A 22,169-nucleotide genomic window follows, 5' to 3' on the forward strand; every position below is an offset into this window, starting at 1 on the left:
AACTTTCTAGGCTTAAAAACAGCAAGAAAAACACCTTTGAGCAGCCTGATATATATTGGTCAAATCCAATACTCCAGCTTAACCACTACGTGTTGGATGTTTGTTACTCAGAAGTTGGTAAGTAATACGTTGCCCTGAGATTAAGCCATGAGGATACAGTGGGTGGGTGAAAGAAGGACTACGTGAGCTACGGAAAGCCCCAAGAAAGCCTGACCCAAAGAGAAAGCACCAGAAATTCTCTTCTGGCCCAGGGAATTATGTAAAGACACAGAATTGAGGAGGCAGGTTGGGAGACAGATGTGACCTCCCGCCTTGGGGCTAAAGTCCTTGGGGTCAAAGTTTTCTCTGATAAGTAGAGGAAAGAGTAATGTTTCTGCTGGGGTCTGTAGGAGGCGAATGTGCCAACCCTTGACTCTCAGGCCTCAGGAGGTGAGGAAAAGACCAAGAAGTTCCCACAAGCCCCCAGGGGAGGAAGAGGAGGTTACTGAAAGTCAGGCTGGGTAGCCACGGAGAAGGCTGTCACTGTGGCCAGGAGGCTGAGGAACCCAAACCAGTGCCAAGTCGGAGTCCCCCCGGATCTCAGGAGTATCAGTGCCAGCCAGACCTGACGAGCAGCTAAGTCAGTGGGGAGGACCGCCGGCCCCAGGGAAACAGAGAACACAGCACAAGTTGCAGTAGTTACAGACACGAGCACCCAGTGTCGGCAAAACGCCCAGGAATGAGAAAGTCCCACCACACACACCCAAGAACCACCAGGAACTCAGGAGTCCTACTGTGTGTGTCCCGGGGCTAGAAGTCACGTAACCCTCCATGGCACATCTTGGAAAGGAGGAAACTGGTGAGGGTAGGGGAGAAAGGATAAAAGAGTGAGTCACCCAAAACAGAGAATGTTCCTGAAAAGATCATTTCGGGGATTGGATTGGATTCAATTCATCTTTTTTTCCTCCACTATCCAGTGGGAGCCAGGGGTGGGGCTTGAAAGGAAAATCATATCAGTTATAGAGAAGAATGAAGCTGCAGTTTCTTGGCATATCTCAATCGAGTGTGAGTATATAGGTGATTCCAGTTCAGATGCTACGAAAATAGGCCCTAAAGATTTCTAGAGATTCAAAGCAGGGTTTTGTGCTTGATCTAGAACATAAGAACAAGAGGGGACACCAGAACTCCTCAAATCCCTGGTATTTTCCTCTGTTTGTGCCTTATCTGGTGGTGCCCAACCTCCCTCTCCCCCACCTGAAGGCCCGGCAAGTTGCAAGCACTGGTATTGAAAAGATGGCATCAGCTTTGCTCTATGCATTATTTGGGAATGATAATCTAGGATCTCTCTTAAAGGGCTGCCACCCAGCCATTGGTCCCAACATATGTAGCTCAAAGAGGCTGCATGCAGGAATCAGAGCCATGGCACATTCGTTCCGTGGGTCAGAAGCCAACCCTTGTTTTATTAAAGTGTGTACAGGGGATTGGGACGTGGCAGTGTGCACGGACACCAGTGCCGCAGCCAGGCTCCGCTGTCCGGGACTGTCCTGCAGGCGGCTCTCTGGAACTCTGTCTGGCTGGAGCCTTGGAGGAGACCTGATGGAGCCAATCAAGCCTCTCTCGACCACAGCTGACCATGGCATTCGCACCACTGAGGGGCAGGTGGGGAAGGCCACTGGGGCCGGATGAATGGGGAGGATTGCTTTGCTATTCATGTAGTCTATTTTGAAGAAACTGAGTTCTTGCAAGCAGCCCTGGTATCTTCCAAATGGTCCCAGCAGTCAGGGAGGCAGTGGCCTACCAGAAAGTAAGCTCGACTCGCCCTCCACTGGTTTTGACATCAGAAGCCCTGGCACAGCCAAATTCATGGGCAGATTCACATTTCAGGTCCACGATGCCTCGGGCAACACACGTACGGAAGGATGCACGGAAGTGCTTCTTGATGGGCCTGAGGCTCATTTCATGTTTCTCTCGATCCAGTCTTTAAAGGGCAGCACCTTGGTGAAGGCTGTGTAGAGGCCGTGGCTGCATGTCTTGTCATAGCTCCAGCTGACCAGCCCCACCAGATGCCAGCGGGGCTCAGGGGACGCCCGCCCCGGGAAGAACGCGGCTGCGATGCCGCCCGTCTCTGCTGTGCAGATGTCAGAAGGCGCAGTGCGGTCCCAGCCGGCACAGAACATGTTGTCTGTGACGCTCACCGGGATGCCGTGCTCTTCGTGCTGCTCCTCACACAGCAGCGAGTCCGCCACACTGACTACCCCCGAGCGCAGCGTGTCATTCTTGAAGCCGGGGCTCCTCGCATCTGCCAGGACATTCCAGCCTGCCACGGTGACGCGGGACTCCTGGAGGGAGGTGCTGAGGTCCCGAGGGGCCGCCAGGCAGATGGGCTGGACGCGGGTGCTGATGCGAGCCTTGTCCAGGAGCTTCAGGACGGCGATGTCCGCATCCAGCAGGATGGGGTCGTAGTTGGGATGCAGGATGATTGCAGAAATCTACCAAGGTAAGGAATGGACAGCAATTGTGAGCAACCAACTCCATAGTGACAGGAACAGGCAGGCCCCGGGGCTAAATGATTGAGAGAAAATGTCTAAGAGACAGCTACAATTATACAGAGATACTTTTCTCAAGGGATCATAGAAAGCAACTGCTCTATTCCCAGGGTTGCAAACTGAAACGCCCGCCTGGCTGGCAGGTTGTTTTAAATAAGTTGAGTGGACAGGTGAGGTTTCAGAGAACGGGAGTGCATGCCCCATGCAGAGGGGACAGCTGCCACTTCGCTCCAGCTGACCACTGCCATGCAGAAGTGCTCATTTTGCCAGAGAATAGGCTCCAGATCTCTGGCTGAAACCTCCTGGTTTTTAAATGTTGGCAAATAACTGATTAAAAAAATATATGTTAGCACTATCAAAACACAAACCCCTACAGGCTACCAGTTTGCAACATCTGGTCCACTGTAAACACTGCATTTACCCTCAAGCCAGTAAGATAGAGCTACACCCAGGGTGGTCTACAGACTTTTCCACAAAGTCTCCCCTGATTGTTCCCATCCTTGCTGATCATCTTCTTTGACGGGGGCCTCTAGGAGCTTACATCTGTGATATGCCGTAACATTCTCACAGATGTGTTCTATTCCTTCAACTACATTTGGGCTCATTTACTCAGGGATTCTATTGTGTTGGACTAGTCACAATATACTGGTCTGTCTCTTCCCCTAGCCTGTGGACTCTTCAGGGCAAAAACCATGCCTTATTCAGTTCTGTATGTATTCCCAGCAAATGGCATGCTGTGGGAACTCAACAATGGATGGATGGATGGATGGATGGATGGATGGATGGAAGGATGGATGGAAGGATGGATGGACAGATGGATGAGCTGGATGGGTGAGTGGGTGGATGGAAGAGAGGGAGGGAGGCAGGCAGGGAAAGAGAAGAATTTTACAAATTTATTAGGAGTCTCTATTTTTCCTCAAAGCCTACCTAGCACAGTGTCCTAAACATAAGAGGTGGTTACATTTTGATGACCCCAATGATAGAAGATATTTGTTACTATCTTTTTTTGGTTTTTTTTTGCGGTACGCAGGCCTCTCACCATTGTGGTCTCTCCCGCTGCGGAGCACAGGCTCCGGACGCACAGGCTCAGCGGCCATGGCTCACGGGCCTAGCCGCTCCGCGGCATGTGGGATCTTCCCGGACCGGGGCACGAACCCATGTCCCCTGCATCGGCAGGCGGACTCTCAACCACTGCGCCACCAGGGAAGCCCTACTATCCTATTTTTAAAACAATTTTAGGGGGGAAAGACTCCATAGTCTTTCTAGATGCCCGTTTCTAGTATCTGTCAATATATATTAGCCACCTACTATGTGCCTAATATTTCCAGACCCTGGGCTGGATGCCAAAGTGCTAGAGTAACAGGACCAACACAGTCACTGCTCGCCCAGTACTGGGAGTTGCTGAGCCAGAGACCCGGTTTCCAGGCTGCAGCCCTCTCTCACCCGCAAGCTCTGGATGCTTTTCTCTTCCCGGTCATCATCCCTGTAGAATTTCCCCAGGACGACTTTGAGGTCAGATGTCTTGATCACGGTGACCCTCCCCAGGTCGGTGACGCAGTGGGCAGCTACCACCACGGTGCGCTCATTGACCAGGGCACCGCTGCAAACGAGGAACCACGTGTCCTTGTGCAGGCTGCTCCCGTGCACCCCACCGGCCCTCCTGTAGATGGCAGCCTGCCACGGCCAGCGCGCCCTCTGGGTCTTCGGAGCAGTGACGTTCTCAGTTTTCCCACAGACTATGGAGAAAGCACCAGCTCAGTAATGTAAACTCAGACCTTCCCATCCAAAGGGGAATGTGTCAGTCACCCAACAGAGCACAAATCTGGAAAGGTGGACCCTACGGATGTCAAGACCACAGAGCATCTAACCCGTTTTTCTTTTCCCTTTAAACATTAATCAACCACCTTGACATGGTTGACTATAAAGTCTAGGATTACGATTGGAGGCTTACCACCCCAGCCACTTACTGGGCAAGTTGCCTAATCTCTTACAGCCTCAGTCTTCCTGCCTGCAAAATGGATACAGTAATCACAACTGTCTCCTAGGGTTCTTGAGAAGAGTGGATGAGATGATGTATACAAACAGTTAGATTCAAATATCATGACTATTGCTATAAAGATGACCACCTCGAACTAAGCCATATCCTTCTTCTTTGACAAAGAGGATGGGGGTAGCTTAGTATGGGCAAGACCCTATTCCAGACACTTCCATGTATTACTGCAGTAATCATCATTATAACCTTGTGAGTAATTAATAGCTCATAATCTAATTAATAACAATAACCTAATTAATACCATTGGGTGATGAGAATGAAAACTGGGTTAGACAGGGTAACAAAGGAGATATCACCAGAAGCCCTCTAGCACCTTTAGCCCCCTCCCCACTTGGTGTTTAATAACTGCTCTGTCCCTTTTCTCCAAGTAAATATGAAAGAATTATCCACAAAAAGTATGCCCCACTTCCCAAAAACTTTGTCTACAATTTAACGAGTTCATTTCTCCTGGGTAACAAGTTTAAGCCAAAGGAAGGAAGCTCTAACTGTGGAATTTCAGACTTCACCAAGCTAGGGAAAGTGTTAGAGGGCCGTTCTTTTGGACAAGGAGTTTTTCCCAAAGAAGTCTTCAATGGGGTCAGTGGCTTTTCATAGGCAGCAATGGGAGATCTAAGCTGCTGTAGACCAAGGACAGGCATTGACTCACTAGGGATGCAGGACGGGGCACGCCCACTCCACTTCCCAGTCCTCAGACATGTCCTCCGGCTGCTGCCCAGGCGGCGGTAGAAGGGTGAGATGCACTCATACTGGATCTGGGTATGCAGATAATGGTACCCAGTGGGCAGGTCTCCGAAGGGAAGGGCTGGCTTCTTGGTGGAGGAGTCCTGCAGCTTCTGCTTGCTGAAGGCTGATGAGTATAGCTGGTGTAATGGCGTCTCCCTACATCGGAGCACCCGGCCCGGAGAGAGAGGAGGGCCAGAGACAGTCATTGTGGCTCTTTTAGTATCCAAGTCCATTCCTTACAGAGGAAGGGAAAACAGCTATCTCATCCTCTGTGTGTCTCTCTCCCTTTCTCCCCTCACACCTCTCATACACACACACACACACACACACACACACACATGAACGCCTCTTCTACCACTGAACAGATTTTCTTGTACACGTCAACCTTCAATGTATTCCTCCATTTCCATTTCTGGCATGCCTCCAGCTGCCCTGGATTTTAACCAAAGAGCATAATATCTGACATAATAGCTGCTATCCAAAGGTATGCTATACGTGCACACACACAAAAATTAATAGTGAAATTAAACAAAAAAGGAAGTTAATTTCAAGGGGAGAAATCCAAGCGGCTGCTTTTCTCTAACCATTATCATAATGGGGCAGTATCAGGAATTGATTCGAATTGAACTGTGTTGATACAGCAGCTTGATTTAGCAATTAGCAGATGTAATTAGTCCACCTCAGAGAATAAAACCTTCTCTCAGAGCACATTGACTGGGAGAAATAAGGAGCGTTGTGTGCGAATGTGAAAAGGTCTTTTAAATGAGCCCTGAAGTTGAAGCACCCAGAGGCCACTCTGGGATTCTTGGGAGAGAGCTATGCACACTACACAACTTGTGCTCATTTTGTATCAGTGCATAATGACTATTAACTGACAAGTTAGAGTTCCTTTAGGAATCAGTGTTTTCATCCCATTTAATGAATGGAGGAAGGAAGCCCAGAGAGGTAGGTAGGAGTGCTGAAGGGCACACAGGAAGCTAAGACAGTACCCCAGGCAACACAGGGCAGTCATGGTTCCCACCCTGGTTTCCCTGCCGTGCCAATCCATCGTAAGAAATCTGTTTCACGTGTCTGTACCGTGCTGTGCTCAGAGCGAACATTCCATCCACGTTGATTTCATCCAACAAATCTTTAGCTCAAGTTTAGAACCAGGTCTGCAGTTCAGGGAGCTTCTGGACTTGCAAACAAACACAGTTTTTGGCTGTTGAAGGTTTGCGTTGCCTTTGGGGGTTCCTGGGTGAGCCTGGCTGCTGGAGACCATCATATCCCCACTCAGCAGCGTATCTTCCAGAAAGATATTTACAACCAAGTTTTAGGCTTGCTTTCTCATCTACGTGGGACACCTGGCACCTTGTCACCTAAGCCCCCATTACAACCGCTTTAGAAAATGCAAAGCCCGGTGGTGGTCTTTTTTAACAGCTCTGGGCCTCCTCTCCAAGATGTCTCCTTGGGAAGAATACTTACTGGAGAGTCCAGCCCCAGGTAAATCACAAAGATCAGAAAGGAGGGTGGGTAGAAACACTGGATTCCATTGCCACTGTCCCCAAGGAAATGCCTTGCCCAAAAAGGAAATGGAATGAGAGAGCCAGAGGCAGTGTGAGAGATGAAGGAATATTCTGAACTTTGAATATTTCAGATCACTTGTTTGGGGTCAGTTCCAGTCACTGGGATTCACTGTTACCATTTCTAAAAGCAATAGATACTGCTTACAGGTGTTCATAGGTGCAAGGCGTTTTTAAGGCCTTTATATAAGGCTTAGTTCAAGCTTCATGCATCAGGGAGCAGCCCCTGAAGACCCTGGATTTGCATCCTGGGTTTCCTCCTTCCTCTAGCAATGTGACCTTGGGCAAGTTCCTCACCCTCTCAGAGCCTCAGTTTCCCCATCTGTAATAAAAAGTAATAAAATGTAAAATGAAATGGTAATAATAATACTTACCTCAGAGGTTGTAGTGAAGATTAAATGAGCTAATATATGTAAAGAACTCAGAAGTGTAACGGGCACAGAGCAAACACCCAGTAAATGCTAGCTATTTGCCTTGCATTTAATCCTTAACAGTCCCCAGAGACAAATGTTACTGTGATCACCCTTACTTTTCAAGAGGAACTAAAGGCTCAGCAAGCTTAGGAATTTGCCCAAGAATACCCAGTGCTAAAGAGAGATGACAGCAGATCTTGAACCAACTGATCCAATCCATTCATTCATTCACTCATGCATTCAATATTCTGGGGGTGTCCACCATGTGGCAGGCACCGTTCTGGGAACTAGAAATTCAGCATGAACCAAACAGAAAATGTTCCTGCACTTACAACTTTCACATTTTTTTGGTGGGGTACAGGGAGACAGAAATTGAACAAATAAATGAACAAAATGTCAGTAGGACAACAGGTGGAGATGGATGCCAAGGTGAAAACTGGAGAGCTCTGTAAAGGTCAGAGAGCGCTGGCTAAAGAAGTCAGCTCAGCAGTCAGGGTGGAGGTGAGGTTGCTATTTTTATTTATTTATTTATTTTTTGGCGGTACGCGGGCCTCTCACTGTTGTGGCCTCTCCTGTTGCGGAGCACAGGCTCCGGACGCGCAGGCTCAGCGGCCATGGCTCACGGGCCCAGCAGCTCCACGGCATGTGGGACCTTCCCGGACCAGGGCACGAACCCGTATCCCCTGCATCGACAGGCGGATTCTCAACCACTGCGCCACCAGAGAAGCCCGGGATTGCTATTTTTAAAACGATGGTCTTGAAAGGTCTCTCTGCCAGGTAAAAACTAAGCAGGGAACTGAAGGAAACCAGGCACTAAGCCTCGTTGAAATCAAGTGGAAGCAGGTTCCTTCTGGAGCCATGGGTGTAAGGTTCCGTAGCTGCCACCAGGGGTCCCCACCTCTATCTTTCCAGGAAAAAAGCTGGGTGAGTGTCCCTGAGGCCTCACATCCCTCTTCAGGGGCAAGTCATTCATCTCCGGTTCCTGGCCCCACCAGCCTGCCTCATCTGATTGGTCACTACCAAGAACATCTTCCTAAGCCACAGCTGGCTGCATAATAAATACGTAGTAATTTCAGGAAGACTCGAGTATTAAAATCCAGTTCCTCAAAGACCATCTTAAAGTCTGGCTTCCCACCACCACTTACTTTCCCACAATCCAGTGAAATCTGTGCATCTTCCAACAGTTGCTACCTCTTGGCTAAAGGCAGCTGGCTAATAAGCCTCCATCTAACGAGCCCTATTCTTCCTTGGCCAGTCAGCACTGAGTGTCCCTAAGAAACCTCAGACTGTCTTTGGCCAAACACCAGTGGGGAAAGGGGGTGGGAGAGGAACGTTCATTCGCCTTTAAAGCAGAGTTCAGGTGTTTCAACCTCACCTTGACTGAACCTGCATTGGAAGAACTCTCCGTCTCACCAGGTCTGAGATCTTTGGTTCTCGACAGGCTAGGAGAAAAAAAAAAAAAAAAAAAAGCCAATGCTGCGTAATCCTTTTCCACATTAACTGTTCACATCATTCAGTTCAGGTTCATACCTGACCACCCTTTCTGGAGACCAGTGCACATTGCTCAGGCTTTCAAAGGTAAGATACATTAGCCAGACGTGGACAGCTCCCTTAGCAAAAGAGCATGCTGAGTTTTATCTAAATTGGCAACCCCCTCTGAAGAACCCAAGTAGAATAAACACCTCTGCAGAGCTGCTCCCCCCAGGTGATATGAAACAATGATAATTAATAGATTAGGATTATCTGTTCACATAAATAGTATTGGCGAACTTAATCAATACAGAATAAAAGCCAAGATCAAGCTTCTAAAATATAGCCCAGCATAGTGAATCACAGGGCTCTCATTTAAAACCAGACAGCAGTGTCAACCGTCAATAAATCTTGAGTAACTGATTCCTCCATGTCTCTGCAACTAAGGCTCCTAAGGGTCCTTTGAGGGCAACTCAAAGCCCAGTTTAATTTTTTTGAAGTCTCTCTTTCTTCACAAGTGAAAAGGAATCCTTCCCATCTCACTTTCCCAATCAAGCAGCCAACATTCGTCTAATTAGCAACCTAGGGAACTCTGCTTGTATTAATTTGTAAGAGAAGAGTTGACAAAAATCTCCAAGGACATATGTAACACCGTTTCCATACTTAATGAAATCAAGAATCAGAGTCTGTGCTGGTGAGGATGAAGCTTGCTCCTGGCTAAAGTCTAAAGTGATTTCTTCCTTTCACAAATCTTTCTTTCGTTCCTTTTCCCATGATTCAGGTTGTTGACAAACACTCAGAAGGGAAAGTGGAGGATTGAAGCAATTATCTGGATAATCTAGGCTAAGGATATGCTTTTCTTCCCAGGAAACAGCTAGATAACTGTGACCTGCCACCAAAAGGAGAGGGGCTGTCGACCTGGAGCAACTAGGGAATCAACTCAGCAAGAAACTATGCACGCCCACTCTCAAGTGGGGTAAGGTCCAAACTTCCCTATGCAACGTTCCATTCGTTCTGGTCCCCAGCTACCTTTTAAAATGTCCCTCCCAGATTCCAGGACTGATTCACTTTTTGTTTACCATGATTCTTTCACTTCTGCCTACACCACCTTCCCTTTGTCTTCTAACTGGAATATCATCCCAACTCCTCTTTACCTCTATAAATCCTTCCCTGCTTCTCAGACAGGTTCCAGTGCTCTCTGCTACATGCAATCGTCTCTATTTCACTCCTTCTCGGAATATACACCACTCATTTGTTCTATAACTCTCCTTTGAACGTTCAAGGGTTTACTGTCTTTTTAAGATGCTTTTAAACATCTTAACATCTCAAACCTCCCTCCACATAGGCTGGCAGGGATGATGTGTCTACTGAGTTCTTTTATTTCTTGCACTAATTTAATATTGCATAGACAGTAGATAAATGTAGCCATATAAATGCATTTTAATTGCTTCAAATCTATGCTTGGGTTTGCATGTATAAAACTCAGCCTTGTCATCTTTCCTAAACTGCTCTGTTAACTACATCACTCTTCTTGATCACATCAAGACATTGTGATTAGGAAAAGCAGGTCCTTTGGCTGTTCAAAAAAGAAGCAAATGTTTTATGGATGATTTCCAACCTAAAAGTAATGTATGGTTCCAGTGAGAACTTAAGATAGAAGGCATTTTTCCAGGGGCTCAAAAACATGTATGAGAGCTACCAAAATGTCCAGCAACTCCATCTATTTCTACAGACTTCAAAATTATTTGCAAGTTACCTTTTATGCAGATGGGTTGTTTCCCCGACCACTCTCCATTCTGCTGGCAAGTTCTCATCTCATTGCCACTAAGAACATAGGAGTTGTTACAAAAGAAGGTCAAGACGGTGCCAATTTTTGCATAGCGCCCATTGATAAGCTCAGGGCCTCCTGTAATTTTCTTGTACCCATTGACTGGGTCCCCAGGGTCTGAGCAGTTTCTTTCTTCAAGGACTGAAAGTGGAAAGAAAAGGAGAGCTATTAATAGTCTGAAGCATTCCATTTTAGCATCAAATCTTTACAAGTCTCACTGAATTAAAAACGCAGTGATACAGAACCTGCTAACAATGGTACTCAAAGGAATTACTAAGAGAAAACTCATAATAGAAAAATGCATGCATTGGACATATCTTCCCCTTGTTTTTACGATTTATTCTTAAATTGAGAAGTGTTTCATCCCAGATACAAATAAATTTGACACTACAACGGTCTCTCATATAATCATGTTCATTTGTTTCTCAAACTGTGGGAGATGGCCAGGCCTGGACAAAATACACATTTTGCCTAAGTTTTTATGATCAGTATACAAGGGTTATTGGCTTTCAGTGTTGTAATATCATCTCCTTTGTTCCCTAAAGCTTAGGCAATTAAACCAGACTATTCAGTTTCCTATTTGTGTTGTATCCAGAAAGTAGAACAGATTCTAAATGAGTACATATATAAATTTAGATTTTATATTTCATCTGCTGGAACATTAGTGTGTTAGAAGTTGTAATTAAAGAACACTAGAGGACAATATAAATTCAGAGATACAACAAATTCCCTTGATCTCCAAATATAACGCTCCATCTAAACATTTAACAATATTCATTACAAAGATACCTCTATTCTCTAATTCATGTTGCACAGCTACTTAGAGTAAAATTGGCATCACCAGCTATTCTAAGCACTGAACAGGATATTAGATATATCCTGGACATATTCTATCAGCTAGATAACATATTTTTCTCAAATAGATTATGGCAAATTATTGAATATTACTTGCCTAAGGACACAGAGTAAGTCCCCTGAAGAATTCAACATTTAATTACTGAGTTTGGGTACCAATCACTCTATCAGCCTCCCTAGTCTCTTTTTAATCATTTTTTCTAAGACACAGGTTCATTCCCCACGCAATACAATTATGCACTGGACATGCTTTACTTCCCATAAATGTCCCAGTTACCTTTCAAACAACTTACTTGCTTGCCTCCAGGCAAGAAATTAATGTCCATTCATATAATACTTCTACAATATTTGAGAATTAAAAATTTATGAATATTCCTCTGTGCAATTTGGCAAGGTTGCTAATATTGTCCAAGTTTCTGGTTTGTCTGCTCTAAGACTGCCTGTAGATCACATGACAGATGATCTCAATGACACTCTGTGTGTTTTGGGTTATGTACTTTGAGCAGTTTCCCTGAGGGTCGACTCCAAAGCCCCATTTTAAGTGTCAAAAAAGGACCTCACTGAGTGAGCTGTTTAAAAAAAATACTGAAATGCAGGCTTCCCTGGTGGCACGGTGGTTGGGAGTCCACCTGCTGATGCAGGGGACGCGGGTTCGTGCCCCGGTCCAGGAAGATCCCACATGCCGCGGAGCGGCTGGGCCCGTGAGCCATGGCCACTGAGCCTGCGCGTCCGGAGCCTGTGCTCCGCAACGGGAGAGGCCACAACGGTGAGAGGCCCGCGTACCCCAAAAAAAAAAAAAAAAAAAAAAAAAAAATACTGAAATGGTATAGTGAGGGCAATGCACTTTTCTGAAGCTTCAAGTGGACTCAGAAAGTCCCCCAGTACTTATATTTCCAGGAATCCCTCTATGATGCGAGAGCAAGCATTCCATATTGCTTCAGTAATGGGGCCACCTTCTTATACTACAGACTCATTCAGTGCTGAACATGTAGCCCAGAAACAACCAGCAAGAGGCCACAGACTTCAACCATCTCAAAAACATGTGTTATACATGCAAGTTTTAGAAAATGGAATTCACTGTCAACATAAAAATCAGGGCATTTCTCACAGAAATCTGTGTTCCTGGCTTCTGACAAAATTCAGTTCCAGAAACCCTGGGTCCGTATGCTCACACGGCAAGAATCAGCTGGTGTGGGGAGGAGCTCCCTGCCTGGACTGGACCACACAGCCTTGCCTCGGCCACAGGCCCCCAGCGACCAGCTGCCTGGCTCTGGCAGACACTTGAATCTGTGGCCTGTTAGGCTATATCAAAGGGCTATGATTTGTGTAATTCAAGTGTAGCTCCTCATTCATTTTGAGCTTTGCTTGCTAGAGCTCATGGCCAAGAACGATCGGGTGATACTTAAGACTCATCTTGGAATACTGAAAGAAAACGAACTAGCCTCTAGCCACATCAGTCTCAGCAGAAGGCAAGAAGAGGCGTCTACTGTAAGCCTAATCATTGCATTTTTCTCCTCTTAGAAGTAAGTAGCTTCCTGGTCCAGTTGGCTCCCACTCCATGATCTCCTACGTGCAGGATTCTCATGGATCCTATTTCTGTTACATTTCATGTGCGTTTAACTGGCAGGAACATTGGAGAGTTCTCGAGCTCTTGGAGGTAATAAAGCCTCAGGACAATTCAGGTTCTTTCTTCCTCTCACTGAAGAGGCTTTAAAGGAAGATTTAAAGGGAAACGGACTCAAGATATCCAAACAGGTCTGCCCACGGCTGAGGAATTCTGCCGTATTTCTATAATTCTTAAATGCCTATTCCTTTATAACGTGATGTGTCTGAAATCAGGTCACATGCCTACATTTCCTGTAATATTTCTTTACTCCCAATCCCCAGAACAGCTATAATTAAATCAACGGTGCACCTTAAACTTGCTAGAATCTTAGAACGGAGAACGATTTATTTGGTTTTAAGTTATGCTCATGAAATGTCACCAGGGTTGAGCTGAATGATGCTTCCAAGTGAGGGTTCAATGGAAGGTGAGACTGTATGGCTGAAATTCAAGAGAAATGCAGACATTAGAAACAGATTCATAAAGGATTCAGATAATGTAGTTGTCTGACACTACTGAAAAATAAATAGACTGAATATATTCAAGGAAATAAAAGACAAAATTGAGAACTTTGGTAGAAAACTGAAAACCTTAAAAAATAGCCAAAGGAGAAATCTAGAACTCAAAAAGTTATAATGACATAAAGTAAAAATTCAGTGGCTGAGTTTAATAGCAAACCGGATACAGTGTAAGGGGATTAACAAACTGAAAGATAACTTCAAAGAAAAGGTTCAGAACAAACCCCAAGACTCAAAAAGGTGAAAAATGTAAGGAAAATGTAAGGATACAGTGAGGAGGTTAATAAATACGTGTAATTGGCATCCCAGAAGAAGAGAGAGAGAATGGAGCAAAACCAATATGTAAAGAGATAATAATTGAAATTTTTCTGACGAAAGACATCAACCTACAGATTTACAAAGTCCCAAACCAGATAAATCTGAAGAAAACCACACATAGACATATCATATAAAACTCTTCAAAACCAAAACCAAAGAAAAACAATTTAAGGAGCCAAAGGGTTAAAAGACTGGAAAAACATCCTTTAAAATAATTACAGTCATTATCTCTGGTTTCTAACGCTGAGAATGTTTTTTGCTTCTTTCTACTTTTTTTTTAGAAGTTTTATAATCAGAAAAGGCAGCCATAAGAGTTTATTATTTTTGTTGTTGTTTCTATTGTTATTATATTTTAAAGTATCAGGCAAAATGGTTTGGGTCCTCCCCACTAAGCCTATAAATCTAGCATTAAGTCTTCATGCCTTTTTTTGTGTGTGTGTTCCCATACCCTCTCCAACCCATGCAAATCTCTTTACCATCTTGCATAATCACAGACTAATCCAACTTTCCATGAACTCAGATTTAAATGAGTTTTGTCACTAGACTCTGGTGGAAAAACAATGTTCTCCAGGATCAGATAGCCATAGGCTTAAATAATCATTTGGTCCTCAGTGTCCAGAATAAGCACACAGTAGGTGTTCAACAAATGTCTGTTTGCGGGTGGAAGGGATAAAGGCTAAAATGTATTCATTCTTCCACTTAATAAACCAGAGCCTGGGAAAATTAATTAATTTCTCCAAGACTTGCTTTTCTCATCTATAAAACGAGATAATAACATTTTTCTGGCTGGGGTGGTTTTGAGGAGTAATTTAAACTACACATAGTCTCTAATTCCCGTTTTTGCCTTTATTTACAAAGCACCCTACTGCCTTTAAAAATCAATTCCCCAAATTCATATACCTTAAAGAAAAACCCATAAAGGAACCTAAAGGCCCATTATTGGCATATTCAAGTATAAAGCAATATTTTTTGGCTTCTTGGTAACGTGATGGGCTTCCAGATCTGGGTCCAGTGTGTTGATTCAGACTTCTGGGTACCAACCATGGTCTCTGTACATTCATCTATTTTAATCCTGTGTAATGAAGGCTTAAAATTATATTCCTATATCAAACATCTACTGGGCATTCGTCTCTCTTCCTTCTGTACCCTCTCCTATGATGTTTCTTTTTGCTTTTTTTGGTTTTTTTTGCGGTTCGCGGGCCTCTCACTGTTGTGGCCTCTCCCGTTGCGGAGCACAGGCTCCGGACGCGCAGGCTCAGCGGCCATGGCTCATGGACCCAGCCGCTCCGCGGCATGTGGGATCCTCCCGGACCGGGGCACGAACCCGTGTCCTCTGCATCGGCAGGCGGACTCTTAACCACTGTGCCACCAGGGAAGCCCTCCTATGATGTTTTTGAAGAGAATTCTAAGACTTCCTCTATCCATCCTTTTCTCTCCCTGTTTAGACTTCTACCTGTTGGATTCATAGAGCATCTGCGTCTCAAAAGCCCATCTCCCCAGGGTTAGATTTCCCAACTCCCTCTCTTTTACCCCTGTGGGTCTCTGGTTAGAAGGCTCTGTATCTCCCCACTGAACAGACTCATGATTCTTTTCTATTTGATTTTTCAAGAACTTTGGATTTCATTTCCCCTCAGTAGGACGGATGTTTTTCCACAAAGCCAAATGAGAATTTACAACATCTGCATCTCCGGTGTGAAGGACCATCAAGCTCTTGCTTTTTGCTAAGTAAAATATTATATAATTAGTAATAAATAGCACATTGTCCTGTTACTTTTGGGACTCGGCCCAGGGATATGAACACATTAAGGTTAGCATGCCTTTACAGTCTATCTTTCGAACAAAATAGTACTTGGGATGCATTTCTATGGATACTGTTTCAGATAAACATTTAAAGAAAGTCCTTCCCTCGTTTTCTTTTTTTCTCAGGGCAACAGTATTAGGCAGTTGGCTGTGATACCACTTTACAGAGGAGATGCAATGGCTGTGGGATGGTTCTTCCAGTGATCACTACTGGTGCCCCATCCAGGTCTCCTTGTATCCTTTTACCAACTCAGCTTCTACAGGTGTGCTTTGCTGCTGAGAGCTGGCACCTGCCACCTTCACAGGACTGCCCCTTGGGCATGGGCACCATCTTGCCCATATGAAGAGCTAAAAAAATGCCTAGGTTTTTGTTCCCTCATGCCCACCTCAGGGTTGGCTGTAGCCAGTGACTGATGGGTGTGGAAGTACAAAAGCCCAACTCCTGTTTCTCGAGGTGTAATTTACACTTCCCAGCACCCCACAGGATCAGGCTGAGTCTGGGAGTTCAGTTGAAATCACTCGTGCTGGGTTTTTTCCTCTTTCCTATTTTGCTGCTGCAATTCCCTTACTGGTTGATCCCGAGAGTAGTTCCTTTAATAAATCATTTGGACCCAAATGTGGCTCAGGGTCTGGTTTGGGGAGAAACTAAGCTAAGACAGCTCTGCTGTTTTCTTAGCCCTGAGTACCAGAGCCCCTCATGCCTCCCTAGGGCAACACTCCTGGGAGGTGATGAGACCCGAGAGAGGTTGTCATCTCAGCCCTGGGCATAGGGCCCTGTTTGCCTTTCAGCACTCCTGGGAGATCTTGAGGAGGATGACTGCAACTAGAAAGGCTGCGTCTCATCAGAGGGTCTCCAGCCTCCACAGATATCTCAGGCTCCAGCATCCCACCCCTACCCCTACCAGCAGGGCTGTTTGACCTGAAGGGGTCAGGTGCTCTAAGACAATGGACTTCCCTAAGCTAAACAGTGTAGACGCGGAATCCACCATCCAAGGATTCTCCCTGCTGATTTGGTGCTGTCTGTGGGAAGCCAGGGACCTTTTTACAGCCCTGGGGTATAGAACTTCTCACGGGCCTGAACTGTGGGTCTTAGATTTAAGTTCATTTAAAGCAAATAAAGTTGTATCTTTTTCTCCCCTGATTGGTGCACGAAGATTCATACCCAATATAAAGTAGCTAATATGACCAGGTCCAGAAGGTCTATAAGAAATGGACACAATGATGAAGACGTCAGGGAGTAAGTCAGGATAACGTAGAGACATTTTAAGGAAAAGTAGCTTTTTGGTGCACACAAATAATACCACGTTTTTGTGCCTTCTTGTCAGATCAACTATATGGACCATAAGAGAAGGAAGTTCACACTCTTCATCCCTAATTTAGGGAGTGGACCCACTTTCCCATTCCCCAAATAATCACAAAACTCAGGGAGCAGTTCCAGCTGTGGCAAGAAAACATACCTCTTGCTCCATTATATTGCTCTCTACCAGTATATCCCTGTTCACAAACTATCTCCTTATGAATGAGTCTAGAATTTCAGTATGATATACCAGACTTCAAGAATATTTGTCTTTTCCTTTGTTCTCAAAGCTGTAAGTTCAAATTTGGAGACAACATCTAGAAGAAGCCCCTAAGAACCAAAGAATCCAATCACCGCTTTGCCTTTTGGAAGCCCTGTAAGTCTCTCTGTAGAGAAAGGCTGGTGAAGTGCTGCTGGCTGTCCACTTCGTTGATTAATTTTCTTGCACCACCTAGTGTTCTCCGTCGCTTGTTCTTGTCCCACTTCTAAATTGTTTTACTTTAATTATCACTTATACCCTGCTTGCTTTCAGGAATGGTTTGATGTGATTTACAAAACTGCACCTAAAAAAAGCATACTTTTTTCCTCTAATTTTATATTAATGATATATCTAGGGTAGCCAGAGAGCCACCTGAGCAAAAAAACTAAGAGGACTACTCTGTCTCTTTAACAGGAGCTGGGTTTCAGAGCTGTAAGATTATCTTGAGAGTTCCAGCAAGGGAAAAAGATGTCAACAATATTCATTACCCCATTATCTAGCTGGCAGCGTGAGCTGGGGTGTTAGTCTCAATCCTTAACATATTCTTGGTATCCACCCATTCTCACTCATCAAAAAGTCAAGGGAATGGTTTGTGACAGAATTAAAGTTCTGTTTGGGAAAGGCATTAACTTTCTCATCGGGACTTCCTTCATTCTGGAAACCCAACTTAATCTGAGACCAACACCCAGAGACAACCATTGGACGGGCTCGCATCTCTTCCTCACTTCTTCCTATTCAGCTAACATCTGCGTCTGGTGCCTCTGGACCCAACATCTTTTACTTCCCCACAGGTCTCCCCCGACCAGGAATAATGATACCAACTGGTGATATAAACCCCCACTGAAAACCCTTTTGATCGCTGTCCAGCCAATGGAACCCTGCCGCCCTGATGGCTTCCAGCCTTCCGAAGTTGTGAATGAGACTGCCCGTGTGCCATTATGCTTGGACCGCACACACACACTGCTATTTGTTCATCTGGCAGCAATCTGGAGGCTGAGGCTATTGATCTTAATCAGTATTGTCCTTGGCTTTGGGTACACTGTGTCTTTTGGATACCACTTTTCTGGTATTTGGATGGCCTATTTCATTAGACAGCTGAAACTCCCTGTGCCTGAGAGATGGGTCAGCTTCAAAACATCCTCAGAAAGTTCTGGTCTTTTGGTGGGGGTTGGGATGAATTGGGAGATTGGGATCGACATATATACACTACTATGTATAAAATCGATAGCTAATGAGAACCTACTGTATAGCACAGGCAACTCTACTCAATGCTCTGAGGGTGACCTAAATGGGAAGGAAATCCAAAAAGAGGGGATATGTGTATACGTACAGCTGATTTACTCTGCCGTACAGCAAAAGCTAACACAACATTGTAAAGCAACTATACTCCAATAAAAATTAATTGAAAAAAACAAAACAAAAAAATGAACCTCACACATCCTCATTCGGTAGAGCCGATGAGCAACCTACATAACTATAGAAACTTAGCTGTCTTCTACCTAGCCGATGTGCTCAGTAAGTCCTCTTAGGGCTCCCACAAATCTCAGAAGGTTTCTGAGTCAGCTCCTGGGGATGGGGCTAGGGGGGTAATAACACTAAACTACCAGGGGAAATGTCCCCCATGGCATTCATGGTTAACTTTTCAAATATAAAATACATCCCAATGAAAATGGCCCAAACAAGGCAATACGATTCTGTTTAGCCTTGGGGATGAAGAGAATGACCTTGCGGAGGAGTCCTGAGCTTCTGAGAACATGTGAGTCCTAAGAGATCCTGCCAACTTAGGAATTCTCACCACCACCACCATTACCAAAGGCCTTTCTAGAAAAAGTTGTCGCTGGGAAATGTATGGCGTGACCACTCTCCTCATGCTAAGGTTGGAATTGTTTAACAGTTCTACCTAATGAAGGGGGAGACACACCGAAGAGCCCTGCCTTATCTCCTCAGTGCCTGGTACCTAACAGACACTCAGAAATGTCCGGCTGGATGAATCTGCAAAGTGGGGAGGATAACAGTACCTACCCCAGGGGGATGTCATGACAATGAAATGAGACAGTGTCACATAAAGCACAGAGCTTGACCTATATTGAGAATCGTGAGAATAACTACTGTTGTAATTTTTAATACTTGGATACCAATAAGGATGTCTTGTGTTTTACAGAGAGGAAGCTTTCACCTTCTGAAGCAGGGTGAGGGACAGGTAGTGAACACCCCACAAGGCAGGAGGCTTTAAGGAAAAGTGGGAACTCTGTAGCCTTTGTCAAGGGGCTGGAGTCTCAGGGTCTGTGACAGCAGGGATGTTTGTTTCCGTCAGAAGTTAATTCTGCTTTGCTCTCAAGTTCTTCTACTCTGCATCTTCCTCCCACTTCCCTGCATGGGCATACAGTCCATCCCAGCTCTAATGGGTTACCTCTTAACCCAAAACCAAAATAAAATCCACCCCCTGCATTAAGTCCTGCCTCAGTGACCACGTCTGCCAAAGCAAAAGCCAAGGGGGCCCCAACAAGAAGCAGGCAAAGTCTTAGTAAAACAATGGTGGACGTGGCCCATTCCACACTCGTGGGCACTCCACCCCAAACTCTTGGAGACAGTCAGGCTGGAGAGTTGTTTAGGAGGCCTGACCTGTCCTCTTATTATTTGGCTGGAATGCCATCCATAACTAAAACAATTACTGACTAGCAGAATGCATCCCTTATATACCAACCCCAATCACCTTACTCTGAATGAGAAGAGGCAATGCCTTGGTTAAGAGGCCACAGGCGCATGGAGCCCAGCAGAGTTAACACTAAAATGTCACTAGGTCTATGTAGACTCAGAATTACCAAGAAGGAATGATCCAAATGAAAAGGAAAATTTCCCCTAAATTATAAAAGCAAACAAACAAATACCTTGATAACTATACAAGGGCAGCTTCTACTGTGTTCAGTGACCTCTTTGGCTTTCCAGATCTGAATCCAAATGAGACAGCATCCCTCTAAACATGCTAAGAAGGATGGCAGAGATTCACCTCCATGTTAGGGAGGGAGAGGAGGTGGGAGGCTCGGGTATAGGGGATGTGTAAGAAGTAAGCAGTCCACTAGCTAGTCATCTTTCCGGGCTCCTCCACTCTCTGAAGGCTCTGGGTTACCAAGTGCTGGTGGGTAACAACTACAGATTCCCCGGGACTGTTTCCCTTGGGGTTATCCCTATACCCTTCATACCCTCTCAGGGCAGACTGTGTATTCTCTTTTCTACCCTGTTACTCTAATAAAATATGTAAGGGATGCTCTGGAGCTTTGGTTTCCTGCATAACCACAGGGAACTGACATACAGCCCACCCCATGTTAAATGAGTGACCATTAAAAAGTCCCATGAGAAAATAAGGAGGCTGACTAGATAACATGATGCTTGGGGCAACCTGCTCTGGAGTTTCCCAATCTAGTTCCCCCTGACATTACTCCACTTATCACCTCTAACAGCCCCTTCCTGGCTGTTCTGGCTCCAAAGACTCCCCATCCATCATGGCAATGTGCATGTCTTCTCCTGGGATCCAGGGTTCCTTTATGACAAGGGCACTGGCAGTATCTACCTGTCCTTTAAAACCCAATCTTCCTTGCCTGGATACTGGTGTAATGGTAGCAATACTTAGTGTCTGGCAATGATTCAGGAGGAAGGGTTCACAGAGAAAACTTAGAAAGTCTTGTGAGAATTTTCTTAAACCCTAAGAAAGGTTTGTCATGATCATCTAGTTTGTAGAAACTAGTGCTGTTATCCTAACCCCTTGTCTAGAGAATCCCTGCTTTCTGCCAAACTTTGAAATGGCCACATGGGGCCAAAAGTAGTAATAAGAATAACTGCTTCTATTATTCAATATAATAACATCAATATCTATATATAAGTGCCTTACATGGATCATCTCATTCCATCCCTGCCATCACCCCTAAGAAGAATTAGATAATATTTTCCTGGAATTTATAAGTGGCGAAACTGAGGCCCATAGGAGATGAATGACCTGCTCGAGATTTACTGGGCTGGCTAATTGCAGGCTTAGAACCAAACCAAAGTCTTTCTGACCAGAGTCCAAGCTCTTCACCCAGGATTGCATCATCTCACTGTGAACAAAGGTGCACCTGTCTTCCACATGTTAAGGATGAAATAGGCCTTTAGAACTGCAAAAAAGCCAGTGAAATAATTCCATTTTTACCATACCTCCCCTAAGAGATCTTACAAGAATTTGCATTAATTCCAGCTAACCTGAGGCACGTTATTTATCTGTGATGGGAGAGGCAATTGTGACCCACTAGGGGTCTCAGTACATCCTCACTGCATCAGTGTTAACGTCTACTTGAAAACCCCAAAGCTCCCAATCACTTATTCTGCTGAGAAACGCGGGTTGGCCCTTTGAAGCTGAAGTATAAAGTGTGCCTCTCATCCTGGGCTCTTTTCTTCTCAGTCCTTGGGACAGGCTAGTGGGAAACCTTCTGATGCTCCAAAACCCCGATGAATCCAGAGACACCATTTTTCTTTAATTGGTGGAAGCCGATTCGTGTTGTTCAAAGGCGTGTCAGAGCCTGCAGTATGAGCATTGTGCCCCAAGATTTAGCCCGTTTCATCACCCTTCATTAGGATGCAGAGGGGAGACCCCGGCACCGTCAACTGGGCCAGAGGAACAAAGGCAACATGGAAACTGGAGCGGGGCAATGAATCCCTCGCTCTCCACTTTTTCAAAACAAGATTCCGACCGTTTACTCAAGAACTTATTTTGTCCTCGTGTTCCACACAAAGAAACAGGAAATTTCAGAGGGAAAGAAAGGGGCCCCAGTTTCTTACACGGTGGCCCAGGGAGGTTGGGGTCACGGAGGGTGCTGGCAGGAGGTTAGCTTGGCCCCAAAGCCGAGGAGGGGCCACTCCCCTCTTTTTGTTCTCAGAGGAGTTCACCTGGGAGCAGGAAGGTTGTTGCTCCTTG

At 45.3% G+C, this 22,169-nt stretch overlaps 1 protein-coding gene across 1 annotated transcript in view; it reads right to left on the reverse strand.

Annotated features, from left to right (window-relative positions):
• Positions 1–1,408: 1,408 nt before the first annotated feature.
• The window catches only part of PAMR1 (peptidase domain containing associated with muscle regeneration 1), a 70,892-nt gene continuing 50,131 nt past the window's right edge, over positions 1,409–22,169 (reverse strand). The window contains exons 7-11 of the mRNA XM_032642091.1: positions 10,503–10,715; positions 8,652–8,718; positions 5,225–5,457; positions 3,969–4,261; positions 1,409–2,468 (exon numbers count right to left, since the gene is read on the reverse strand). Of these exons, the coding sequence (XP_032497982.1) occupies positions 1,932–2,468; positions 3,969–4,261; positions 5,225–5,457; positions 8,652–8,718; positions 10,503–10,715 (1,343 nt within the window). The 3' untranslated portion in view covers positions 1,409–1,931. The remainder of the gene's footprint in view (positions 2,469–3,968; positions 4,262–5,224; positions 5,458–8,651; positions 8,719–10,502; positions 10,716–22,169) is intronic.

Source organism: Phocoena sinus, chromosome 8 (genome assembly GCF_008692025.1).
Source record: "Phocoena sinus isolate mPhoSin1 chromosome 8, mPhoSin1.pri, whole genome shotgun sequence".
Classification (NCBI taxonomy): domain Eukaryota; kingdom Metazoa; phylum Chordata; class Mammalia; order Artiodactyla; family Phocoenidae; genus Phocoena; species Phocoena sinus.